Source organism: Pristis pectinata, chromosome 1 (genome assembly GCF_009764475.1).
Source record: "Pristis pectinata isolate sPriPec2 chromosome 1, sPriPec2.1.pri, whole genome shotgun sequence".
Classification (NCBI taxonomy): Eukaryota; Metazoa; Chordata; class Chondrichthyes; order Rhinopristiformes; family Pristidae; genus Pristis; species Pristis pectinata.
In genome coordinates this window covers 9,231,651-9,259,262 of record NC_067405.1, presented here as the reverse complement: position 1 = coordinate 9,259,262, position 27,612 = coordinate 9,231,651, and the positions used below count along the sequence as shown (strand labels likewise).

At 46.8% G+C, this 27,612-nt stretch overlaps 1 protein-coding gene across 4 annotated transcripts in view; it reads right to left on the bottom strand.

Annotated features, from left to right (window-relative positions):
• The window catches only part of sema5ba (sema domain, seven thrombospondin repeats (type 1 and type 1-like), transmembrane domain (TM) and short cytoplasmic domain, (semaphorin) 5Ba), a 350,416-nt gene that overhangs the window by 112,115 nt on the left and 210,689 nt on the right, over window positions 1-27,612 (bottom strand). For all 4 annotated transcript variants that reach the window (XM_052028256.1, XM_052028245.1, XM_052028265.1 and 1 more), the window contains 4 exons: window positions 25,175-25,237; window positions 21,589-21,687; window positions 16,904-17,117; window positions 10,943-11,228 (listed from right to left, as the gene is read on the bottom strand). In XM_052028256.1, the coding sequence (XP_051884216.1) occupies window positions 10,943-11,228; window positions 16,904-17,117; window positions 21,589-21,687; window positions 25,175-25,237 (662 nt within the window). The remainder of the gene's footprint in view (window positions 1-10,942; window positions 11,229-16,903; window positions 17,118-21,588; window positions 21,688-25,174; window positions 25,238-27,612) is intronic.

Here is a 27,612-nt window from a genome sequence, read left to right as displayed (position 1 = left end):
TTTTCACGCAGAGGGTGATGGGTATATGGAACGAGATAAGATATTTATTTATTCGTCACATGTACATTGAAACACACAGTGAAATGCATCTTTTTGCGTTACTGAGGATGTGTTGGGGGCAGCCCGCAAGTGTCGCCACGCTTCCGGCGCCAACATAGCATGCTCACAACTTCCCAACCCGAACGTCTTTGGAATGTGGGAGGAAACCGGAGCACCCGGAGGAAACCCAAGCAGACACGGGGAGAATGTACAAACTCCTTGCAGACAGTGGCGGGAATTGAACCCGGGTCGCTGGCGCTGTAATAGCGTTACGCTAACCACTACACTACCGTGCCAGAGGAAGTGGTAGAGGCGGGTACAGCTACAATGGTTAAAAAACATTTGGACAGGTACTTGGAAAGGTTGAAAGGGATAGAGGCCAAAAGCAGGCAAATGGGACTAGCTCAAGATAGACATCTTGGTCAGCATGGATGAGATGGGCCGAAAGATCTGTTTCCATGCTCTATGACTCTATAACTCTAAACTGCAATAAGTAATGTCATTTTATTCTCCCTATATTCTCATCAACATCCTCCAGAATGTATCACCCACCAACACTCTTGGGGCAATTTACAGTAGGCAATTACCCTGCCAACCTGCACATCTTTGGGATGTGGGAGGAAACCGGAGCACCCAGGGGAAACCCTCGCAGTCATGGGGAGAACGTGCAAACTTCATACAGACAGCACCCAAGGTCAGGATTGAACCTGGATCTCTGATGCTGTGAGGCAGTGGCTTTACTCACTGAGCCACTGTACCGCTCGATGCCCCATACAGTCATAGAGTTATAGAGAGGTACAGCACCGAAACAGGCCCACTGGCCAACTGAATCCACACCATCGACCACATTACCTAGCTGTGAGCGCAGCACTGGTGGAAAATGACAAATTTCTTCCCCACAAGCTGGATATCATCCCACTGGCTGTGGGATCTTGCTGTGCTCAAGCCTACTGCCACCTGTTCTACACCACGCCACATACTTCCTCTTCCAATGGCAGCCTAAGAAGGTGAGGACCAAAGGCTGGGGAGTGAGCAGGAGAGGGTGCAGAGAGAGATTCACTCGGATATTGCCTGCGATGGAGCATCACAGTTATGAGGAGAGGCTGGGTCTGTTATCCCTGGAATGGAGGACGTTGAGAAAGGATATAATTGAAGTATATAAAATGATGAGGTGTGCATAGGGGAAATAGATATAGAGATCAGAGATATTCCCATGATCTTTCCCAGATCAGAGATAGATAAAACTAGAGGTCATAGATTTAGGGTAAAGGGGATCTGAGGGGGACCTTTTTCACCCAGAGAGTGGTGAGTACCTGGAATACTCTGCCGGAGAGAGTGGTGGAAGCGAGGTCACTGACAGCATTTAAGAAGTAACGCAAAAAGCGCTGGAGGACCTCAGCGGGTCAGGTGATGGGAAATGCTCAGTCGAAGGTTCGGGTCGAGACCCTTCATCTGGACTGAAAGAAAGAGGGGAGAGAGCCGGTATAAAGAGGGGGGAAGGGGTGGAGCAAGAGCTGGCAGGTGAGAGGTGGATCCAGGTGAGGGGGGGGTGGTGGTGACAGGCAGATGAGGGAGGGGGCTAGAGTGGGAATGATGTCAGAAGCTGTGATGTGGAAGTGACAAAGGCATTTAGGAACAATCCAGATGAACTCTTGAATCACTTAGGCAAAGAAGTGGTGGAAGATGGGATTAATATGGACAGGTGCCCACTGGTCAGCATGGAGATGGGAAGGCTGAATGGCCTGTTTCCATGCCATATGACTCCGTGATGCTATGAGATGTCAGGGGTCCTGAGGTAGAATTCAGCAAGCCTAATAGTGCATGAGTGGTCATTGAGGACATTTCGAATCTGGCTGAGATTCAGTCCCTGCCAACACAAACCAGTTCCATCTCCTTCAGGTCCAGAAATTAGCACTGAGAGCCCATTGTTATGGTGTTATATAACAGGTTCAAAAGGTCTCGAAGGGCAAGGACTCTGGACACAGTCTTATGAGTTAAAATGATTTATTTATAAAAACGCGGGAAAGGATAAACGGGAACGAACGCACACATACACACACACACACACACGGGTGATCGCGAATGTGGGGGGATCACAACAAGGGTGAGATACACACACACACACACACACAACTAACTGGGTACAAACGAATCAAGGAAGAAACAGTACGATGCCTGCAACCCCTCAATAGTGCAAGCACGGCTCTCTGCTAGAGGGATATTCTATCTAATTTCTCTTAAGCAGTGCACAGCTTAACTCCCCATCCCTCGGAGACAACAAGGAAAGAGAACCAAGCACATAGGGCACTCTTTATACTGCTGGAGGGCTGGGGGTGGTCCAGCCCAGGTAGTTCAGAAGGGCCAATGTGCCAGGTACAAAGGTGCTTAAAGCGACCAATCGTCAGGTGTGCCCTGAGGGGCAGGGGTGGAACCAAACCTTGATTGACAGTGGAGTGTCTTCCGACCAGATGGGGTCAGTGTTGTCACGTGACAGCCACGACCTTCCACAATACATATGGGTTCCCTCACATCCCAGCTCCTACTCCCAAACCCTGTATCCCCTCCACTGCCTGATCCCTCACTCCTCCCAAGCTTGAACATCAGCCAGTGCTTTATTGTTCTGTTCACTCAAGATAATTGATGAGGTGCTGGATTCCTGCCACCTTCCTTGCAAACGTACCTCAGCATGAGGTAGATTGGCAACCATGGAGGAATGAAAACTCAGAGGAGGGGAAAACAATAAATCACTGGAGACAGTGTTTAAAAATACGAGCAAATGACGGTTATGTGCAAGACAGGTGATGCAGGATTAATCCATTTACGGTACCTCAGGGACTGAACAGAGTTGTTGAGACTGACTACTAAAGAACAATGCAGAACATACAATTAAAATATGTCTTTTAAATTATATTTTTACAAGTACCCATGTTGAATTTCTAAGTAAATCAGTCACTTGAAGACACATTCAAACTCCTCACCCTTAAAATCCCTTCCACTCTCTCCATGAAACTAAAACCTTTTCATTCATTATAGCATCTTTCCACAATTTCAAGTCATCCCAAAGTATAAGATAAGATTTCTTTATCAGTCACATGTACATCGAACCACACAGTAAAATACACCTTTTTGCATAACATGTGCTGGGGCAGCCCGCAAGTGTCGCCACACTTCCGGCACCAACATAGCACGCCCACAACTTCCTAACCCGTACGTCTTTGGAGTGTGGGAGGAAACCGGAGCATCCAGAGGAAACCCACGCAGACACACGGGGAGAACGTACAAACTCCTTACAAACAGCAGCGGGAATTGAACCCAGGTCACTGGCGCTGTAATAGCGTTACGCTAACCGCTACACTACCGTGTGCTTTACAGTCAAGGAATTGTGGTGCCAGTTGCACTGCAGTGTACAAGATCGAGTGGACAGTCAGAGACTTTTTCCCAGGGCGACAATGGCTAACACAAGGGGACATAGTTTTAAGGTGATTGGAGGAAGGTATAAGGGGGGTGTCAGGGGTAAGTTTGTTACACAGAGAGTGGTGGGTGCGTGGAACGCACTGCCGGCAGACGTTGTGGGGGCAGATACATTAGGGACATTTAAGAGACTCTTAGAGAGACACACGAATGATAGAGAAATGGGGGGGGGGCTATGTGGGAGGGAAGTTTTAGATAGATACTAGTGCAGGATAAAATGTCGGCACAACATTGTGGGCTGATGGGCCTGTAATGTGCTGTCATGTTCTATGTGGCAGCCAATCTGTGCAGAGCAAGATCCCACAAATGGCACTGTGGGTAAGATCCAGACAATCTGAGTTTGGACAGCAGATTAAGAGATAATTATTGGTCAGGACACTGGGAATAACTCTCCTATGGATTCACTCACATCCACCTGAGAAAGTTGGCAGCTCTGCCAGTGATGTGGGTAAGAGACAGAAGGGAAAGAAGGAGAAGGAAGGGGTAAAATGTTTGTTAGTATGCACAGCTTCACCCACAGAAAGCATTCTGACTGGGTGCATCACGGCCTGGTTTGGAAACTCTAATGCACAGAAACACAGACAGTGGTGGGACTCAGCCAGTTCCATCAGGGGTACAGCTCTCCCCACCATCGAGGACATCTACAAGAGGCGATGTCTCAGGAAGGTGACATCCATCATCAGGGACCCACTACCATCTGGGCCATGCCCTCTTCTCGATGTTGCCATCAGGCAGGAGGTACAGGGGCCTGAAGACCCACACGTCAAGGTTCAACAACAGCTTCTTCCCCACTCCCATCAGGTTCTTGAGCCCACCTGAAAACCCCTAACATTACCTCAGACTATATTTCTTTGTTCTCTCTCTCAACTTGCACTAATGTTTTTGTCATGAAAATTATGTATAATTTATGTTGCACGGGAGTGTAGCAGTTAGCGTAACACTTTACAGCGCCAGCGACCCAGGTTAAATTCCCGCCACTGTCTGTAAGGAGTTTGTACGTTCTCCCCACGTCTGCGTGGGTTTCCTCCAGGTGCTCTGGTTTCCTCCCACATTCCAAAGACGTACGGGTTAGGGAGTTGTGGGCATGCTAGGTTGGCGCCGGAAGTGTGGCGACACTTGCGGGCTGCCCCCAGAACACTACGCAAAATATGCATTTCACTGTGTGTTTCAATGTACACATAACTAATAAAAATATCTTATCTTATTTCATCTTATAATTTCATTTATGTTAACTTATGTTTGTCATGTTTGTAATGTTCTGTGCTGCTGCAGCAAAATGCTAATTTTCATTGCATCTATAACCTGTGTATTTATGCCCGTGACACTAAATTTGAACAGAAAGCGTCCATATCACTGTGGATCCAGACGCCCTGCCTCTCAAGCTTTAATAACCCTGCTACCAAGCAGTGTTAGATTATCGACTCCACAGTAAATGAGGCTGTTTGATGGCCTCACCAATAAATCTGCAGCAAATTCTGATTAAGTACAAACTGACAGCTACGATTAAGTGACATACTGATCATTCATCTGCACTAAGTACTACAAAGAGGCAAAAGTAATTGGAGGGGAAAGAGTGTCAGCATTTGGAAATTGTAGCCTGAACTTCAGGTTGCGTTCTACAGTCAGACCCTACCTCACAGTACACAAATTCTCCCTGATTAAGAGATAGCCTGAATGCCAAGCAAACTGTTATTCCAGTACCTCATCTAGCTACCAGCAGAGGCTGCTTACGTTCTAGGTCTCCATGGACAAGACAGGAAGGGTAATAACAACAAAACTGTTGCACACCTCAGGGCTCTTGGGATCCAAGTCCATACCTCCCTGAAAGCGGCAAAGCAAGTAGATAGAATGGTATGGAAGGTGTACAGCATGCTTGCCTTCGTCACTATGGGCATAGAGTATAAGAGCCAGGAAGTCATGATGCAGTTTGGTGAGGCATCACTTGGAGTACTGTGTGCAATTCTGGTCGCCCCATTACAGGAAGGATGTGGAAGGTTTGGAAAGGGTACAGAAGAGAGTTATCAGGATGTTGCCTGGATTAGGGGGTATTAGCTATAAGGAGAGGTTGGACAAACTTGGATTGTTTTCAGTGTCGGAGGCTGAGGGGAGATCTGATTGTTTATAAAATTATGAGTGGCATAGGTAGAGTAGATAGTCAAAGTGTTTTTCCCAGGGTAGGAATGTCAAATACTAAGAGGGCATAGCTTTAAGTGAGAGGGGGAAAGTGTGAAGGAGATGCACGGGGGTAAGTTTTTTACCCAGAGTGGTAGATGCCTGGAATGCCCTGCCGGGGGGGTGGTGGAAGCAGATACGATAGTGGCATTCAAGAGGTTTTTAAATAGACACATGAATTTGCAGTGAATGGAGGGATATGGATCACATGCCAGCAGAAGGGATTTAGTTTAATTTGGCATTATACTCAGCACAGACATGCTGGGCTGAAGGGCCTGTTCCTGTGTTGTAGAGAGATATCTTTATCAGTCACATGTACATGGAAACACACAGTGAAACGCATCTTTTGCATAGCGTGTTCTGGGGCAGCCCGCAAGTGTTGCCACACTTCCGGCGCCAGCATAGCATGCCCCCAACTTCCTAACCCGTACGTCTTTGGAATGTGGGAGGAAACCGGAGATACAGTTTTAAAATGGTATGTACTGTTCTATGTTCTACGTTCAGGCAACAATGTCCATTTATACAGCATCTTTAATGCATCTAAAATGCAGTCTCAAGGTGCTTTACAGCAGTGTTACGGATGACATTGGCACAAAGCGACAAAAGTGGGACTTAGGCCAGATGATCAAAGGCTGAAGCAGAATCTTGTTAAATATTCTGGGTGGCACCATGGCACAGTTAGTAGAACTGCTGCCTCACAGCAGTAGAGACCCGGGTTCAATCCTGACCTCCGGCACTGTCTGTGTGGAGTTTGCATGTTCTCCCTGTGACTGCACAGGTTTCCTCCAGGTACTCTGGTTTCCTCCCACATCCCAAAGACATGCAGGCTGATAGGCTTCTATCCCACTGTGATAAGACTATTGAACGATTCCCTTATAGGATGAGATGGACTCTGCTCTCACAATCTACCTTGTTGTGACCTTGCACCTTATTGTCTACCTGCACTGCACTTCCTCTGTAGCTGTGACACTTTACACTGTACTGTTATTGTTTCTCAATGCACTCTGTACTAACTCAATGTAACTGCACTGTGTAATCAATTGACCTGTACAATCGGTATGCAAGACAAGTTTTTCACTGTACCTCGGTACAAGTGACAATAATAAACCAATACCAATACCAACATTCCCTGTCTCATTATTTGGTTAAGAGTCAGCTCAGTGGACAGCACTCTCAGTGTCAGGGGTCATGTGTCCAAACCCCTAGCTGCAGGTATGATATAAGAACGTCTGAACCGAAGTGGGTCACATGACCTTTCAAGCCTCCTATTTCAACATTATTAAGTTGTTATTATTATTGTTGTCACCTCAAAAACTAAAATTTGCATTTAGGTAGCACCTTTAATGACCCAAATATCTGCCAGGGCTTCAGCTGAGGATTCAGAATGGTGAGGTTCTACAGGTAACCCTCGGGCTTAACACAATTCGTATTCATTACCAGGACCCTCAGGAGAGAATGCCCGTAACAGGGATCATCAGCAGATATTGTCACTGTTTGCCTGTTTCCCAGACCAGGAACACTGACAAATGTTGAACTGCAATCCAGTCTCTCGTTTCCACATTAAAAGAAGCTCCAAAGTTGCCCCAGACTGTTCTGGAAAGAACAGAGAGCTGCATTTATACTACTTCTATTACTTTTAATGTAATAAAAGAGCCCAGGTGTATAGCACAATCATTATCAGAAAAAGGCAATCCTGACAGAAATAAGCAGAAATTAGGAAGTACACACAAAGAGGGGGATTTTAAAAGGGAAAGGAGAGGCAGAGGAGCTTGAGGAAGGAATTCCAGAGCTTCAGACTTCAGAGACATGGGCACAATCCCCATGAGGAACGATCAAAAGGTGTTCAGAGATCTTGGAAGGTTAGAGGTGTAGCGATGGTTACAGGGATAGTTCACCTTCCTTTCCTCCATCATCTTCAGCCCTTTGTTGCCTCCACCTATCACCACCCAGCGTCTTCCACTCTTCCCTCCTCCATCTGCCTATCACCCCTCCTCACCTGGACCCATCTTTCACCTGCCAGCTCTTGCTCCACCCCCTCCCCTCACCTCTCTATACTGGGCTATCTCCCCTCTACTCTTTCAGTCCACAAGAATGGTCTCAGCCAGAAACGTCGACGGTCCATTTCCCTCCACAGATGCTGAGCTCCTCCAGCAGTCTGATCTTAACACGCTCTGTTCCTTCTACCACTGAGCAATGAGATACACTGGGCTGTTCACGTCAACTTGGTCGCTGGCCCACTGCGGCTAGTAAAATATTCCTGTCACACAGATTGTGGGCACTTACATTATGTTCAACGCATTTAGAGTAAAAGGCAACAGCAGTTCATTGCAAAACATTGGAGCTGCAAGCAAGAGGCATTAGAGCCAACTGCCAAGGCAACTACTGGCTTCTTTTCAAATGCATGTAATCCCTCCATTTCCACTCGCAACAGATTAGTTTGAGAAAAGCAGAAAGCACTTCGGTCCTTACTGGCTTTCAAAGTCAAAGAGTTTCATTCACCAAGCCAAACAAGGCGCATGAACAAGCTCTTTCTGTTCGGAAGTTGCTCGATGTGGCAAGAAGTTTGGGCAGAGGGAGGTTGGGAGTGGTGTTGCTATAAAAGGATCCTTGCTCCTTGTGTTCTGGCACTCAATCTAGTTTCTATTTTCTTCACCTTCTCATATCCAAGGTCTGCATTCACATTATAATTGGGAAAACTATAGCTTTCCTTCCCTTTACACCCAATATTCTACAACTTCCATTTCATCCAACCTCTGTTGCCAATTTTGCATGCAGGTGGGGTCCTGCCCACCCCTTCCCATGTGTTGCTCTGCATCAACCCCAAAAAAGAGGGATACACCCTCTTCTCGTTACTACCATTGGGGAGGAGGTACAGGAGCCTGAAGATCCACAATGATTCAAGAACAGCATCTTCCCCTCCGCCATCAGATTTCTGAACAGTCCATGAACACGACCTTATTATTCCTTTTTTTTGCATTATTTATTTATTTTTGTAATTTATAGTGACTTTATGTGTTTGCACCGTACTGCTGCCGCAAAACAACAAATTTCACTTCATATTATTCAGCGATAATAAATCTGATTCTGATTCTGAAATAGTCTCCAGTCTTCAGTCTCCTTTCCATAGCCCTAGTTCAATCCCATTATATCAAGCTCCAACCATTTCATCAATCCCACACTAATGCAGGTACCTCAACCTCTTCCCAAAAACTCTGAGTTGCAACAGAGGGAGAATTCTGAGCCAGGTCACTAATTCCAGAGACTTCCCAACATGGGTTGACGTTCAAGAGCAATCCTTTAACTGGATGAGAAAGCTCCTCTTCCAATATTTCTTTCCTTTCCCAATTTTCTTTTGGTTAAGATGATAGTGTTTAACCAGCACCATGGTGGGCCTGGGGAAACCTTCCGAATAAGGTTCCAGAAACGTTCACAGGTCTACACACCTTCTCCCTGTTAACAGCAAAAAGCAAACTGCTGGAGGAACTCAACGGGTCAGGCAGTACCTGTGCAGGCAAAGGGATGGTTGTTGTTTTGGCTCCAGACCCTACATCAGGACTGAGAGTGGAGAGGGGAGATAGCCAGTGTAAAGAGGTGAGGTGAGGGGGGGGGCTGGCAGGTGTAAAGAGGTGAGGAGGAGGATGGGAAGATGGAGCCAGCTGAGGGAGGGGGAGGGGTGGTGTTTGGAGATGGGTGTCTAGTGGGTGAAAAGTAGAGATGAGGGAAGAGAAAAAGGGGCAGATGAAGGCAAGTGGGGGGTGGGGGGCGAGGGTGGAGGTAGAGACCGAGGCTGGAAGGTGCTAAGTGGAACCAGATAAGGGAGAGATGATGGGCAGATGGGACCAGTTAAGGCAAGGGATAGGACACCCAATAGATTACGTGTGGGGTGATAGGGAGACAGAACCAGGGTAACCAAAACCAGCTAATCTCAGCTAGGCAGCTGTGACATCAGTCTGTTCATCTACATCTACTGTGACAAAGTGGGTGATAAATGCAGGGAAGGAGTGGAGGGGACGGGTGGTGAGGAAGGGCACACAGTTTAGAACTTCGAACATAGAACAACGCAGGAACAGGCCCTTCAGCCCATGATGTCCGTACTGACCATGATGCCAAATTAAACCAGTCCCATCTGCCTGTACATAATCCATATCATGGATAGGAAAGGTTTAGAGGAATTATGGGGGCAAATGGGACCAGCTTAGGTGGGCATCTTAATGGATGAGTTGGGCTGTTTCTGTGCTGTATTATTCTGCGACTCCATGACTGTATATATTCGCTAGAAAATTACTGAGAGGGGACCTGTGGATCTGTGAAATTCAAATGACCAGACAATTAAGGACTGCGTGCACTTCAAGAAATATTTTGTTGAGAATTATAAAGGACTTGGGTATCCGGAGATCGTAAACGTCCCATTTTGCCCCATTACAGGGAGGATGTGGAGGCTCTGGAGAGGGAGCAGAAGAGGTTTACTAAGACGCTGCCTGGATTAGAGGGCATGTGCTATAAGGAGAGGGTGGACAAACTTGGGGTGTTTTCTCTGGAGCTGCAGAGGCCGAGGGGAGACCTGATAGAAGCTTATAAGATTATGAGAGGCATAGATAGAGTAGACAGCCGGTATCTTTTTCCCAGGGTGGAAATGTCTAATACTAGAGAGCATGCATTTAAGGTGAGAGGGGGAAAGTTCAAAGGAGATGTGCAGGGCAATTTTTTTCACACAGAGAGTGGTGGGTGCCTGGAATGTGTTGCCAGGGGTCGTAGTGGAGGCAAATATGTTAGAGGCATTTAAAAGGCTCTTCGATAAGCACATGAATATGCAAAGAATGGGGGGATATGGATATTTTGTAGGCAGATTAGTTTAGTTAGGCATTTAATTACTTATTTAACTAGCTCAGCACAACATCGTGGGCCAAAGGGCCTGTTCCTGTGCTGTACTTTTCTATGTTCTATGTTCTATTTTTGAAAGATCAGAGATTTAAAGGCGAGGCTATGGGGAACTGGCACAGAGGAGGAGGTGAGCCTGGGGCAGATCAGCCATCAGACTGGTGGGCCAGACTTGAGGGGCCGAGTGGCCTACTCCTGCTCCTATGTTTTATGCAGACATCATTATATCAATGAAAGTCTTTTTCTTTTTCTTTCAAATGGTTCGGCAGCTGGTCCCAACACATCAACTCAACCCAGCCTGTGTATAAGCTTTGGTCATGGCTCCCAGGATCCCCTTGAAGTGGGAGAACTGACGTACAAGGTGAAGTCAGCGCCAACTTACACATTGGTGGTGAAGATGCCATAGATGAGGTCTTGCTCAGGAAGGTAAAATGTGCTCTGCAGCTCGTTGTAGTAAAAGGGGACCTCTCCCGAACGGGAGCAATTCAGCCGGGCCTTCATGAAGGTTGTCCACGTGTCCTCCAGCAGAAAGCGGCCGCCTATGTCGTTCTTGCACACCCGCCCGACCCGAGAGTAGACAGTCTTGCCGCAGTCGTGCTCCACGGCGTTCTCGCGGAAGAAGAAATAGATGAACAGGCCGATGTCGTAGGCTGAGATGAAGTTTGGTTCTGGGGCGGAGAGGGAAAGACACCAAAAGTCTGTGAGGCAAGTGAAGAGCAGAGCCATTGTCCTAATCAGGATACATTGGCATGGTGACGGTTTCCCTGCCTTTTACAACTGGAGGAAACTCAAAACACTGAGGCTTCAACTCAGTGAAAATCACCCCATCATCCCCTCCCAAGTCTTCCTGTCAGTCATACACTCATAGAACATAAAACAGTACAGCACGGCATGATGCCAGATTAAACCGATCCCTTCTGCCTGCACAAGGGGCAAGCACGGTAGTGTAGCGGTTAGCATAACGCTATTACAGCGCCAGAGACCCGGGTTCAATTCTGGCCGCTGTCTGTAAGGAGTTTGTACATTCTCCCCGTGTCTGCGTGGGTTTCCTCCGGGTGATCCGGTTTCCTCCCACATTCCAAAGACATACAGGTTAGGAAGTTGTGGGCGTGCTATGTTGGCGCCGGAAGCGTGGCGACACTTGCAGGCTGCCCCCAGAACACTCTACGCAAAAAGATGCATTTCACTGTGTGTTTCGATGTACATGTGACTACTAAAGATATCTTATATCCCTCCATTCCCTGCATATTCATGTACCTATCTAAAAGCCTCTTGAACGCCACTGGTGTATCTGATTCCCCACCATCCCTGGCAGCCCATTCCAGGCACGCACCACTCTTGGTGTAAAAAACATACCCTGCGCATCCCCTTTAAACTTTCCCCTTCTCACCTTAAGGCTATGCCCTCTAGTAATCGATATTTCTGCCCTGGGAAAAGATTCTGTCTACCCTATCTATGCCTCTCATAATTTTATAAACTTCCATCAGGTCTCCCCTCAGCCTCTGCCACTCCAGAGAAAACAACTTAAGTTTGTCCAACCTCTCGTAATAGCTCGTACCCTCTAATCCAGGCACATTCCTGGTAAACCTCTTCTGAACAGTCTACAAAGCCTCCGCATCCTTCCTGTAATGGGGTGACCAGAACTGGAAACGGTCATTAGGTCATAGGTTGAGTGAGCTAGGGCTTTTCTCTTTGGAGAGGAGGAGGATAAGAGGTGAGTTGATAGAGGTGTACAAGATGATAAGAGGCATAGATCGAGTGGGCAGTCAGAGACTTTTTCACAGGGCGAAAATGGCTAACACGGGGCATAATTTTAAGGTGATTGGAGGAAGGTATAAGGGGATGTCAGAGGAAGTTTTTTACACAGAGAGTGGTGGGTGCTTGGAACACACTGCCAGCAGAGGTTGTGGAGGCAGATACATTAGGGACATTTAAGAGACGCTTAGATAGGCACACGAATGATAGAGAAATGGAGGGCTATGTTGGAGGGAAGGGTTAGATAGATCTTAGAGCAGGATAAAATGTCGGCACAACATTGTGGGCTGAAGGGCCTGTATTGTGCCGTAATGTTTTATGTTCTATGTCATGGAAACAGCATGGAAATAGACCATTCGGCCTATCGATTCTGCACTGACCATCAAGAACCCATTTACATTAATCCCATTTTTTGTTCTCCCTTTATTTCCATCAACTCCTGCAGATTCTACCACTCACCTATACACTAAGGGCAATTTACGGTGGCCAGTTAACCTACAAACCCACAAGTGGGAGGAAACTGGAGCACCCGGATAAGCCCATGCAGTCATAGGGAGAACATGCAAACTCCACATTGCACCAGAAGTTAGGATTGAAGCTGGACCTGTAAACAAGGCTGTGGCTACAGGCCAGAAGAGGTCTGGGGAAGTGTGAGACAGAGAGGGTGGGGAGGGTGAGTGGGGAGTCAATTGCATATGGCGCCAATTCAGAATACAAAGATAGATGGGAATGCAAGATGTGAGGGGGACACAGAGTCCCTGCTAAGGGATATAGACAGGTTAAGTGAGTGGGCAAAAGTATGGTAGGTGGAGTATGTTGTGGGGAAATGTGAAGTTATCCACTTTGAGGTCAGGATGCAGTAAAGATGCTCTGGGATGAGGGATGAGGGAGAACATACACGCTACACAAAAATGGACACACCAGAGCATCTGCAGATGCTGGAAATCCAGAGCAACACACAAAATGCTGGAGGAACTCAGCAGGTCAGGCAGCATCTATGGAGGGAAATGAAGGGTCTCGACCCAAAACGTCGACTATCCATGTCCCCCTGTAGATGCTGCCTGACCTGCTAAGTTCCTCTTGCGTCTTGTGTGCTGCACAGAAGATCAGCGTGCAGTGACAGCAAGTAATTAGGAAGGCAGAAATGACATATCAAATGCTAGGTGTACTCAGTGGGTCAGGCAGCATCTGTGGAGTTAACACCTCAGGTCTCAGTGCTATTTTCTGCATTTTCCTTATGGAACATGGAACATTACATCACAGTGCAGGCCCTTCGGCCCTCAATGTTGTGCTGACATTTTATCCTGCTCTTAATATCTATCTAACTCTTCCCTCCCACATAGCCCTCTATTTTTCTATCATTCATGTGTCTATCTGAGAATCTCTTAAATGTCCCTAATGTATCTGCCCCCACAACCTCTGCTGGCAGTGCATTCCATGCATCCACCACATTTACCCCTTACACCTTCCTCCAATCACTTTAAAATTATGTCCCCTCATGTTAGCCAGGTTTTCGTCCTGGGAAAAAGTCTCTGCTGTCCAGTTCCTTCAGTTCCCTTAATGCCCAGAAATCTATCGACCTCTGTTTCAATGAATACAACGATCGAGACTCCACAACCTTCTGATTTCAGGAATTTCCTCATCTCTCTCTTAAATGCCTTTCCCCTTATTCCTAAACTCTGCTCCCGGTTTTAGATTTAGGTTTAGATATCTTTATTAGTCACATGTACATCAAAACACACAGTGAAATGCATCTTTTGCATAGAGTGTTCTGGGGGGCAGCCCGCAAGTGTTGCCACGCCTCCGGCGCCAACATAGCATGCCCACAACTTCCTAACCCGTAGGTCTTTGGAATGTGGGAGGAAACCAGAGCACCCGGAGGAAACCCACGCAGACATGGGGAGAACATACGAAACTCCTTACAGACAGCGGCCGGAATTGAATCCGGGTCACTGGCATTGTAACAGCGTTACGCTAACCGCTACACTACCATCCCTGCCCTCCTCAGCCAGGGGAAATATCTTTCCTACATCTGTCAAGTTCTCTATGAATTTTCTAAGTTTCCATGAAATTTCTTCTGATCTCCAGAGAATAGTCCTAATCTACTGAGTCTCTCTGCCATCCTTGGAACCAGTCTGGTGAATCTTTGCTTCACTCCCTCTATGGCAAGTACCTTTCTTAGGTAAGAGTACTCTCAGCTCTCGCTAAGGCCTTACACAATTGCAATAAGATTTCCTGATTCCTGTAATCAAACCCTCTTCAGTCCAAATAGAGACACAAGAGGCTGCAGATGCTGGAATCTGGAGCAACACACAACCTGCTGGAGGAACTCAGTGCATCGAGCAGCATCTGTGGAGGGAAAGGAATTGTCGGCGCTTCGGGTCGAAGACCGGAGAGGGACGATAGCCGGTATAAAGAGAAGGGGGAGTGCCGATGGGTGAAGGCAGACAAAAAAAATGCAGATGGTGCTCGATGGGGGAAGGGGAGGGTGGAATGCTAGATCCCCTATCTCCACCCAAAATCAACACTAAATAAGTTGTCAGAATTTAAGAAATACTCTGCTTTTCTGTTACATTCTCCAAAGTGGATGATCTCACATTTTTCCGTATCTTATTCCTCATTCAACCTGCCCCTATCTCCCTGTAGGCTCGTGACATACTCAACAATTCCACCTAATTTAGTATCACCAGCAACCTTGGTTATATTTGGTTCCCTCAGCCAAATCGTTGATGTCAAGGGCGAATAGCTGGGGCCCAAGCACCGATCTCTGTGATGCTCCACCAGTCTGAGCCCAACAATATGTGAAGGATCTGTTTGCTTTGCTTTCAGTCAAATAACCAGTTCTCTACCATACCAGTATACTACCCCCAACTCCATTTCTCTCACCTTGTTGACCAACGTCCTATGTGAGACTTTATCGAGAGCCTTCTGAAAATCTAAACTCGCCACTTTCACTGGTTGTCCTCCATCTATTCTACTAGACACACCCTCAAAGAACAGTAAATTAGTCAATGGAGACACAAGAAATTCTGCAGATGCTGGAATCTGTAGCAATACACTAAAAGTGCTGGAGGAACTCAGCAGGTCAGGCAGCATCCATGGAGGGAAATAAATAGTCGACGTTTCGGGCCGAGACCCTTCATCAGGACCGGAAAGGAAGAGAGCAGAAGCCAGGATAAGAAGGTGGGGGTGAAGGGGAGGAGTACATGCAGGCAAGGGACAGGTGAGTTCAGGTGAGAGCTGAGTCCAGGTGAGAGGGGGAAGGTAGGTGGGTGGGGGAGGGGGAGAAGATGTAATAAGCTGAGAGGTGATAGGCAGAAGAGGCAAGGAGCTGAAGAAGGAGGAATCCGGTAGGAGAGGGCAGTGGACCGTGGAATAAAGGATGGGGGAGGGGTGGAGAGGAGATGGGCAGGTCATCAAGGCGGGGGAAGGGAGCCATGGGAATAAGGGAAGACAAAGGTGGGGGGGTGGGGGGGGGAGAAAAAGAAGGGGTGGTGTTACCGGAAGTTAGAGAAGTAAAGTAAGAAAAGTTAGAGATAGAAATAAAGTTACCGGAAGTTAGAGAAATAGAGAAATAAATTTAAAATAGTCAAACAGTTTATGAGATTATGAGGGGCATAGATAGACAGCTGGTATCTTTTTTCCAGGGTCGAACTGTCAAGTACTAGAGGGCATGCATTTAAGGTGAGAGGGGGTAAATTCAAAGGAGATGTGCGGGACAAGTTGTTTACACAGAGAGCGGTGGGTGCCTGGAATGTGCTGCCAGGGGTGATGGTGGAGGTAGGTACAACAGAGGCGCTTAAGAAGCACTTAGATAGGCACATGGATGTGCAGGGAATGGAGGGATATGGACTTGTGTAGGCAGAAGGGACTAGTTTAGTTAAGCTTTTAATTACTAGTTTAATTAGTTCAGCACAACATCATGGGCCGAAGGGCCTGTTCCTGTGTTGTACTGTTCTACGTTCTAGGAATTTTCTCTCATAAATCCATGCTGACTTTGCTTAATCCTATTATTTTTTCTAGGTATTCTGTTATTACATCTTTCATTATAGATTCCAGTGATCTCCCTACCACTAACATTAGGCTAACAGGTCAATAGCTCCTTATTTCCTTTCTCCCTCCTTTTTTACAGTGGGATTACATTTGCTACCATCCAATCCATGGTATAATTCCAGAATCTACAGAGCATTGGCAAATGGCAGCCAGACCATCCACCATCTCTAAAGCCACTGCCTTCAAAACTCAGGGATGAAGATCACAGGTCTTTGGAATTTATCAGGTTTCAAGTTCAACATCTCTTGTGCTAATAGTTAATGCCTTCAGCTTCTTATTCTCACTAGATTCTTGATGCCTTAACACAGCCAGCAGGTTTTGTGTGTCTTCCTTTAATGAACGCAGGTGCAAAGTAATTGTTTGGTTCCTCTGTCATTTCTTTATTTTCCATAATATATATAAGTTTAGATCGTCATCATCAGCCCCTCTCACTCACACACACACACACACACACACACACACACACACACACACACACACACACACACACACACACACACACACAGATTGAGACAGATGAGAGTTTGTTGGTTACCGTTGAGCCATTTTGAGTTGTACTGCGCAGTTCGAAGAGGAGGTCTGTTTCCCAAACTACGATAGATCGCCGGGTCTCGACCTGAAAAGTCTATCACAGTGGCCGCATACAGCTCCCCTCGTGAGGTAATCACAGCGGTGGAATTGTGTTTGGGATCATAGGGACATCTTGCTACGCCATTAATCTTGTCGAAGATCCTGCTCAGGTTTCCCAGCTGCAGAAAACAGAAAAACACACACACACAATGACGTCTCTTATTTTACATTTCCCGTCTTCCTTTTCTCATTGCCTCCCTTGCACATTCAACCATAAACATCTTTATTTTGACATCACACCTTACGTTGTGGCATGAAAATGCTTTAATTGCTGTTGTGTTCACCCTCCTCTTCCCACTCCAGCTCCTCCATCAGGTTCATAAGCCAGTGGCAGGTTGGTCCAAGGCTCAGTTCCTCTGCCTTGCCGGGCTGATCTCGCTGCTCCCACTCTCTGCAACACTTCAACCGTTCCTTCATCCATCAGTGCCTCAGCGGTATCATCTCCAAAGAGGGACACCATAGTTCTCCATAATGTCTAAGCCAATATCTAACCTTCCACCAGCATCAATGGTAGAGGGTTCATCCGTGCATTGTATGAATGCAGGTGAAGGGAGCTTGCTGTGCACAGATAGGCTGCTGTGTTTCATTCACAGTGAGTTGACTTGGCAATCCAAAGATCCTTTCTTCAATTTCCTTTCCCAGCTTTGTTCCTGCTCCTTTATCTCAATGGTTCCATTCCATCGCCCCTCCCAGAAAGTACTTCAACATACGGATGTGTTTCTGGAGTGAAAATTGGCTACAGGAAATTATAGTCAGATCTGCTTACACCGGGCTCAATCTGACCCAGTGTCTGTCTTCAGAGTGTTAACCCACCCTTTCAATGCTCCCATTCAGATCAAAGCAAGAATATTTTCCTTTCGGTAATCACCTCCTGAATTTCCTGTGACAGATCAGCAGAGGCGCCACTGATTCCCAGTCCAGCATCGCACCACTTCAAAATCCACATCCGTGTTTACAATTTCCTTCACACCTTCACTCCTGGCCATCTCTGTAACCTCTTCCCTCTCTGTTCCTTACACATTCTCACTCCTGGTTTACCTCTGTAATCTTTTCCAACCTGCACCTTCCACACTCTCACTCCCGGCTATCTTTGTAACCTCTTCCAGCTCTTCACCTTACAGAACATGGTCACTCCTGGCTCCTCATGAATCCCCAGTTTCCTTTTCCTTGCTTCTTCCTTTACTCTTCCGCTGGTACCCATGCCTGCAGCTGCCAAGTTCCTGAACTCTGGAATTCCCTCTTCAAATCTCTCTGCATGTTCACCTTTCCACCCCTCATTAAGACAATCCTTAGCACTTAGCTTTCTGACCAAATTTTGTTCTAATGTTTTTTAGCATGCCTTGGTGTAAATTTTTGTTTCATGACAGTCTGTAAAGCAACTTAGGGATGTTTCCCTTCATTGAAGGAGCCACATCAATGAAAGTTGTAGCCAGATTTTTATTTATTTGTCTGTTTATCTATCTATCGATCTATCTCTATCTCTTAATCTATCTATCCATCTATCTATATCTATCTGTCTATATATCTATCTATATATCTATCTGTCTATCTATCCATCTATCTGTCTATCTCTCTTTCTGTCTGTCCATCTATCTATCTATCTCTTTCTGTCTATCTGTCTATCTATCCATCTATCTATCTGTCTATCTATCTCTCTTTCTGTCTATCTGTCTATCTATCCATCTATCTATTCATCTATCTGCTATCTGTCTATCTATCTATATCTATCTATCTACCTATCCATCTATCTTTGTCTATGTCTATCTATCTATCCACCTATCTATCTTTCTATAACTATCTGTCTATCTATCCATATCTATCTAGCTATCTATCTATCTCTCTGCCTCTCTCTCTCCTCTCCTCCATCCCGCCTCTGCCACCACTACCAATGTAGGCAGACTACGTCTGAGAATATTCCTGCTCTCTTTCCCAATCTGATGTTGGCACACACTGCCATCCCAACAGCAAGCAATGGCAAATGTGTAATGACCATGTTATGAATTGATTGATCTGGGGAACTAAGGATAGGGTGGTCAGTCTCAAAGACAAGAACACAGCTCTTCAACCGGAAGAATTGTCATTACATATCACCTTCCACTGCCTAAGGACTTCCCGGAGCATTTCACACCCAACAGAGTGCATTTGAAGTGTATTCACTGTGTTAATGTGGCAGTAAATTTCTGCTCAGCAAGCTCCAGTTTCTCTTTATGTGGCTCAGTATCTAATTCAGTTTGATAATGTTCCTGTGAAATGACTTGAGATGTGTTAACATGTTAAAGGTTTTGTGTTATTGGCCTTGTAATGTGCTTTACTAAGGTCAGTTGAGAGATAAATATTCGACAGGATGCCAGAAAGAACACCCAGCTCTCAGGTGTTCACGTCCACCTGGGGTAGTGGGACAGGACTTCGGTTCAATACCTTATCTTGAATTTGCACAGGTGGAGTATGTGTAATATCTTGTAACAGAGGCAAATCCCGTGGGGAACTGCCCCAGCTTTCTGCTGTCAAAATGTCAGTGAGTCTTGCACTTGAGCTGTCGAACTCTTAAGTTTTACTAAGTGACGGATGGCAGTGCATTTGTCACTACACTCTGTTGCTGGACTCCACAAGTCCAACAGCAGTTCAGAGTCTGGCTGGAACTTGCCTGCATTACACTGGAGACTCGCCTCTCCAATCCTATGTATGGTGTGGCTTGACGCAGGGTCCACACTGCATTGATGTCAATGGGGCTCAGAATCGTAGAGTTATAGTCATACAGCAGAGGGACAGGCTCTGCAGCTCAATGTGTCCAACCACCAACTACACCAATCCTACACTCATCCCATTTTATCCTCCCCTCATTCTCTTCAACTCCCCCTAGATTCTACCACTCACCAACACACTAGGCACAATTTACAGTGGCTAATTAATCTACTACCTCGCACAGATCTGAGGTGCAGGAGAAAACTGGAGCTCCCAATGGGAAACCCACGCGATCACAGGGAGAACGTGCAAACTCCACACAGACAGCACCTGAGGTCAGGATTAAACTCAGGTCACTGGAGCTGTGAGGCAGCGGTTATACTAGCAGCCCCACTATGGACTGGGAAGGAAGGAGAAGATAATGTTGCATAAATATTCTGTTTAGCATTTTGAATTATTTCCAACTGTCCTGAGATTGATCGAGAAGCTATATAAATGCAAGTATATACCCTTTTTTAGAAGCAAAATAAGGAAGAAAGGGTCAAAAGTTAATGTGCCATGGACAGATGATGTCCACCAGCAGCAATCAACATCACCCGGTGTTTGCTGGTAGTTTGAACCATGAAGTGTGATCAAACTCATCCTTTAGTCTGGCCAACCCCCAACGTAACATTAAAGCCAAATATTTAAAAATCAGAAGATTAACATCCCACAGACATGAGGGTTGGTAGGTTAATTGACTACTGTAGATTGCCCTTGTGTAGAACTTTTTAAGTCTGATCACTGTTAGCAAAATTAGACCACAAGACCATAAGATGTCGGAGCAGAAGGAGCCCATTCAGCCCATTGAGTCCGCTCCGCCATTCAATCATGGATGATTTTTCTTATTAACCCCATTCTCCCGCCTTCTCCCCATAACCCTTAACCCCCTTACCAATAAATAACCTATTAATCTCTTCCTTAAATACACCCAATGACTTGGCCTCCACAGCCCTCTGTGGCAACAAATTCCACAGATTCACCACCCTCTGGCTGAAGAAATTCCTCCTTCTCTCAGTTCTAAAGGGACTTCCCTTTATTCTGAGGCTATGCTCTCAGACCCTAGACTCTCCTACTGACGGAAGCATCCTCTCTATCCAAGCCCAAGCCTTTCAGTATCAATGAGATTCCACTTCCCCCCCCCAACCTTCTGAATCCCAGCAAGTACAGGCCCAGAGACATCAAACACTCCTCATATCTTAAGCCTTTAATTCCCAGGATCATACCTGTGAACCTCCTCTGGATGGTTGAATTGAAATATAGCAACTGATTTGGGCATAGCAAGCTCCCACAAACAGCAATGTAATAATGACCAGATAATTAGTTTTGCTGTCGATGCTGGTTAAGGGATAAACATTGTCCAGGGTTCCAAAGATAACTTCCTTGGTCTTCCTCAAAGTAGAGCTATGGGTTCTTTCACCAACAGAGCCTCTGTTTCATTCCCGTTGGAAAGGTGGCATCTCCAGCAGTGTAGGACTTTCTCCGTGGTACACTGGTGTCAACACACAATGCCCTGGAGGAACTCGGCAGGTCAGGCAGCATCTATGGAGGGAAATGAACAGTCGACGCTTCGGGTCGAGACCATTCATCGACTCAATTCTCAAGCATAGGACCAGAAGCCACCAACATTCTGACTGAGAGTCAAGAATGGCCTCCATGAGTGACAGCTCACCTGCTCAGTAAAAGTACAGGCAAAGACTCAATGGGCTGTATGGCTTCTTAGCAGTGTCGATGATCCAATGAGAAGAGGTCTACACATGCGGAGTTTCAGTCAGAAAGTTGGTGAAACCCCACATGGTCACTGGGAGAAGGTGTAACCTCCAAGGTTAGAACCTTATGGACTGAGAGAACAGGATAACAAGTATTTACCTGTCGATTGGTGCAGGTTGGAGAAAAGGCATTGGTTCCACAAGCAAAGATTTTCTTTCCATTGATGAGCAGCACTCGGATATAATTCTGACATTCCTCCTGAAACAGAGTTAAACAAAATGCATTAGAAGCAGGAACGGGACACTGCACATCTTGAGTACCATTTATTGTCCATCTTCTACATTAACTCTCCTTTCACAGTTCTGTCCCCATTTCCATCGATTCCCTTGATGGTTAAACATCTATTGATTTCGGTCTAGAATAGACTCTGAGGCAGAAATCTCTAAAGGTTCACAAGCCTCTGAAGAAAATTCCCCTCAGCTTAGTTCTATGTGGCATTTACCAAGCACCAGTCAGGTACAGTAGCACAGTGGCTGAGTTACTGGACTGGGGTCCAGAAGTCCTGGACTACCTACTCAAAGGTATGAGGTAGAGTTCCAAGTAATTCAAGTAAATTAATTAATCTGGAACAAAAGAGGTATCAGTAATGGTGGGCCCATGAAATGAGTGCAGTTGAGTATTGTAAGGACCCATCCAGTTCACTGATATCTTTCCTGTAATGGACTGGTCGACATGGAGGTGGTGGGCTGAATGGCCTGTTTCCATGCTGTATGACTCTATGACTATATGACACTATGACAGATGTTCTTCCTGTAATGGACCAATGTCCTTCCTGTAATGGATTGATGTCCTTCCTGTAATGGATTGATGTCCTCCTTGTAGAAAGGTGGAAGGGTGTGAGTGAAACCAGGATACCAGATTGGTTTAAGAGACAGCCTCATGCCATCTCCAGCAAGCAGCTGATGTGATATTTGAAAGGGTGAATGGGAATCACTTACATTGATGGCACAGTGGCGCAGCTAGTAGAGTCACTGCCTCACAGCACCAGCGACCCAGGTTCAATCCTGACCTGCGGTGCTGCCTGTGAGGAGTTTGCAGGCTCTCCCTGCGACTGTCTGGATTTCCTCTGGGTGCTCCAGTTTCCTCCCACATTCTAAAAATATGCAGGTTGCTACAGTAATTGGCTACTGTAAATTGCCCCTATTGTGTAGGTAAAGAGTAGAGTCGGGGGGGGGGGGGGTGGTGGGAGTCGATGGAAGTGTGAGGAGAATAGAATACAGGGAAAAAGACTAGTGGGGGAATGGGACTGTTCCATGTAGGGTGCAGAATCAGTAGGCTGAAATGTTGTAAGGAGATGTGGTAAAATGGTTCTTATCAAACTGGGCCCTGGTGAAAGACGGTAAAGATATTCCATTCCACTAAAGCCTACTGCAGTAAGGAATATCAAGAAAAGAAAAACCCTGAAGCAGCTCCACAGACTCCTGAAGTCAGCAGATAAGGTGGTTAAGGTGATATCCTTGGCTTTATTGGCAAAGGCAATGAACAGAAGAGCAGAGAGGTCATGCTAGAACTGGCTACACACCTGGTAGGCCCCAGCCAAAGCATTGTCTATAGTTCAGGCACAGTAGTGTAGCAGGGCAGGCACAGTAGTGTAGTGGTTAGCATAATACTATAGCGACCCGGGTTCAATTCCCGCCACTGTCTGTAAGGAGTTTGTACGTTCTTCCCGTGTCTGCGTGGGTTTCCTCTGGGTGCTCCGGTTTCCTCCCACATTCCAAAGACGTACGGGTTAGGAAGTTGTGGGCATGCTATGTTGGCGCCGGAAGCGTGGCGACACTTGTGGGCTGCCCCCAGAACATTCTATGCAAAAAGATGCATTTCACTGTGTGTTTCGATGTACATGTGACTAATAAAGATCTTATCTAGTTCTGTTCACTACACTTGGACAGGTACATGGGCAGGAAAGGTTTAGAGGGATACGGGCCAAAGACGGGTAAATGGGACAAGCTTCGATGGGCTTAGTCGGCATGGACCAGATGGGCCGAAGAACCAGTTTCTGTGTTGTATTATTCTATGACTCTATGACGCTATAGGAAGGGTGTATTAGCAGGAGGTTTACAAATGATGAAAGGTCAATTTCTGTAGAATGGAGGAGACTGAAGTCAGATTTACAACTCTAAGAGACAGGGCAAAGAGGAAAGACTATTTCCCTCAGCAGAGACACCAATTACAAGAGACATAGATTAAAGACATTCATCGCCTTGGTAAAACATAATGAAAGACCCCACACACCCCGGACATTCTCTCTTCCCCTCCCCCCACCTCCACCCCATCAGGCAGACAATACAAGAGCCTGAAAGTATGTACCACCAGGCTCAAGGACAGCTTCTATCCCACTGTTATAAGACTATTGAATGGTCCCCTAGTACGATAAGATGGACTCTTGACCTCACATCTACCTCGTTATGGCCTTGCACCTTATTGTCTTCCTGCACTGCACTTTCTCTGTAACTGTAACACTTTATTCTGCATTCTGTTATTGTTTTCCCTTGTACAACTTCAGTGCACTGTTGTGATGAAATGATCTGTATGGATGGTAAGCAAAACAAAGATTTTCACTGTACCTCAGTACATGTGACAATAATAAACCAATTTACCAATGGAAGAAGAAAAATTACCTGACAGAGTGAGTATGGGGGGGGAGGGGGGTGGTCTGGAATTCACTTCCTGAAAGGTGTTGGAGCCAGAAACCCTCAGCACGCATAAAAGGTATGTGGATGACCACTTGATTTGTGCTGACCTACAAGATTGCTAGCAGTCTCTTTCTCTCCTCTTTCAGCCAGCATGAATGCAATAGGCTAAAAGGTCTTTTTTTATATTGCAAATTTTATATCCCAAAACTGCTAGGCATCTCTCTCAACTCAAGTGCCTCCACTTGAATTCAGAAGTCAAACATAGTCATGGAGACATATAGCAGGGAAACAAGTCCTTTGACCCACTGGGATTAATGTAAATGATTGATGATATGACTCTATGACACTTTTGGAAGGATGCATTGGCAACAATTTCTCTTATCTAATTAGCTATCTATGTGTTTCAGTTACCAGAGAGATAAATAAGGAGGAACCTCTGTGTTGGGTGGCACAGTGTCGCAGCAATTAGTGCTGCTGTCATACAGCTCCAGCAACCTGGGTTCGATCCTGACCTCGGATGTTGTCTGTGTGGAGTTTAAACATTCTCCCGGTGACCATGTGGGTTTCCCAATTCCTGTCACTCATTTACACTAATCCTGCATTAATCCCTTTTTTTAATTCTCCCACATTCTCGTCAACATTCCCCAGACTCTACCACTCACCCACACACAATTTACAGTGGATGATTAACCGACCAACCTGCATGTTTTTTTGGGACGTGGGAGGAAACCGGAGCACTCGGGGGGGGAAGCCACACGATCAGAGGGGAGAACACGCAAACTCCACACACAGACAGTGCCCGAGCTCAGGATTGAAGCCGGGTCTCTGGTGCTGTGAGGCAGCGGCTCCACCAGTTGCACCACTGAGAAAACCTATAGAAAAACATCCTAGATTCTCAATTCTAGGAACACCCAGTCAGTGAAGGGAAATGACATTAGATTTCTTTGTAAGACTTGAGCACAGAATGAAATGGGCTCAGAGCTTGGGTCTAGTGCTGATGGAATGAAGAAGTTAAACAGTAACTTTGCAGTGAGAACGGGTTAAATATTTACCTCGGTCTTCCCTTTGCTCTGACAAGCCTTCTTGGTATCTTCCTCAGGACCCCACTCCATTGCCTAGGAAACGAGAATGAACATGTTACGTGACATGCTTTGAATGACCTCCGCCAGGCACCTCGGGCTGAATTGTGTCAGGTAAGGAGGGGGGAAGAAAGGGGGGAGGGCGAGGACGGGGCAGAGGAGGAAGGGAGGGATTTTACAGCAGGAAGGGGAAGGGAGAAGGGAAGGGAGAGGGGCTGTGGGAGGGAATGGGAAGGGGGAAAGGGGAGAGTGAGGAGGAGAATGGAAGAGGGGAAATCAGGTGTGGTGAGGAACAGGGAAGTGGAGAAAAGTTCAGGAAAAGGGGTGAGGGAGTGGGAGGAGGTGGTACAGGGGGAGGGGTAAGAGAGGATGGAGCAGGGATACACAGAACACACATAGATCAGTACAGCACAGAAACAGGCCCTTCGGCCCACCATGTCTGTGCTGAACACAATGCCAAATTAAACTAAATCTCTTCTGCCTGCACATGATTCATATCCCTCCATTCCCTGCATGCTTATGCGTCTCTTAAACACCATGATCGTATTTGTTTCCACACCACCCCTGGCAACACGTTCCAGGCACCCGCCACTGTGTAAAAAACTTGCCCTGCACATCTCCTTTAAACCTTTCCCCTCTCACTGTAGATGCACGCCCTCTAGCACTTGACACTTCTACCCTGGGAAAAAAGATCCTGTCTACCCTAGCTATGCCTCTCATAATTTTATAAACCTCTATCATGTCTCCCCTCAGCTTCTGCCGCTCCTGAGAAAACAACCCATTTGTCCAACCTCTGCTTATAGCTCATTCCCTTAAATCCAGGCAGCATCCTGGTGAACCTCTTCTGCACCCTCTCCAAAGCCTCCACAACTTCCCTGTAATGGGGCGACCAGAACTACACACGATGGTCCAAGTGCGGCCTTACCAAAGGTTTATAGAGCTGCAACATGATGGAGGGGAGGAAAGGTGAAAGGAACAGTGGAGCCTCAGAAGGGGAGAGGAAGAATTGTCGTTGAGGGAGCAGGGATATGGGGGGGTGGGGGGGGAAGAAGAATTGAAAGTGGAAGCATAGGGATGGGTTTGGTGCAGGGCTAGGAAGGATTAGAAATGAAGAGGAGTGGAAGGGAGGAGGCGAAGGAGGGAGAGGGAAAGGTTACTGTGGAAGCGTTGGAAAGGGTGCAGAGGAGATTTACCAGGATGCTGCCTGGTTTAGAGAGTATGAATTATGAGGAGAGACTAAGGGAGCTGGGGCTTTACTCTTTGGAGAGAAGGAGGATGAGAGGAGACATGACAGAGGTGTACAAAATATTAAGAGGAATAGATAGCATGGACAGCCAGCGCCTCTTTCCCAGGGCACCAATGCTCAATACAAGAGGGCATGGCTTTAAAGTAATGGGTGGGAAGTTCAAGGGAGATATCAGAGGAAGGTTTTTTTGCCCAGAGACTGGTTGATGCATGGAATGTGCTGCCTGGGGCAGTGGTGGAGGCAGGTGCATTGGTCAAATTCAAGAGGTTGCTGGATAAGCACATGGAGGGATTTAAGATAGAGGGATATGTGGGAGGAAGGGGTTAGATAGTCTTAGGCGAGGTTTAAAGGTCAGCACAACATGGTGGGCCGAAGGGCCTGTATTGTGCTGTACTGTTCTATTACAATTCCAATCAGTTTACATTACAACATCCTGAATCTATGGATCCTGGGATGACCCTCACAAATTTAGAATAAGTTAACCCTACACTAGCTAAAAGCTTTTATGCAAGATGTTGGCTCAGTTTCCTGACCCTTTGGAATGCTGATCCGCTGTGTATTTCCATTGTTACTATTGTGTCCCTGTCATTTGCTGAGGAATTTTTCTTTGAATGCCCACGCCAGGAGGCTGAAGCAATGTAGGTGGGCGGGGCAAGGAGAGGCCAGGGTTGGGGGGAGGGGGGTGGGGCGCAGTGCACTGCAACGGGCAATGTACTCCTCTCCCCTGGTTACTTGCTGGGGATTTGTTGATCGTCTGAGTTCTCGGCGGACAAAAGGAACTTTGGGAGACAGAAAGCAGGGACCGTTCGCGCACTGCGCTCGGCACGGCAACCAACCAGCGCGACCGGTGGCAGACGGGGTCACTTGCCCAACTGAATGGGCAGCCGAGCTATTCAGGCACGGGAAAGAAAGGCCCTGGGTTTTTTGTCTCCGGTCGCCCCTGGCAACAGCAGACAGGCCTCAGAATGTGAAGAGCTCCCACCACTTTTCGTTCTGTCTGGGTCTCAGCCACTTCCAGTGGACAGCACAGCTCCGACCGAGATGGACGGGGTGGTGGGGAGGGAGGGACAGGGGGATGTGGGGGGGGGGGAGGTTGTTGTGGGGAGTGGGACGGTACAAGGGGTGGAGGCGTAGAATCTGGGCAGGGTGGGTGTTGGGGAAGGGC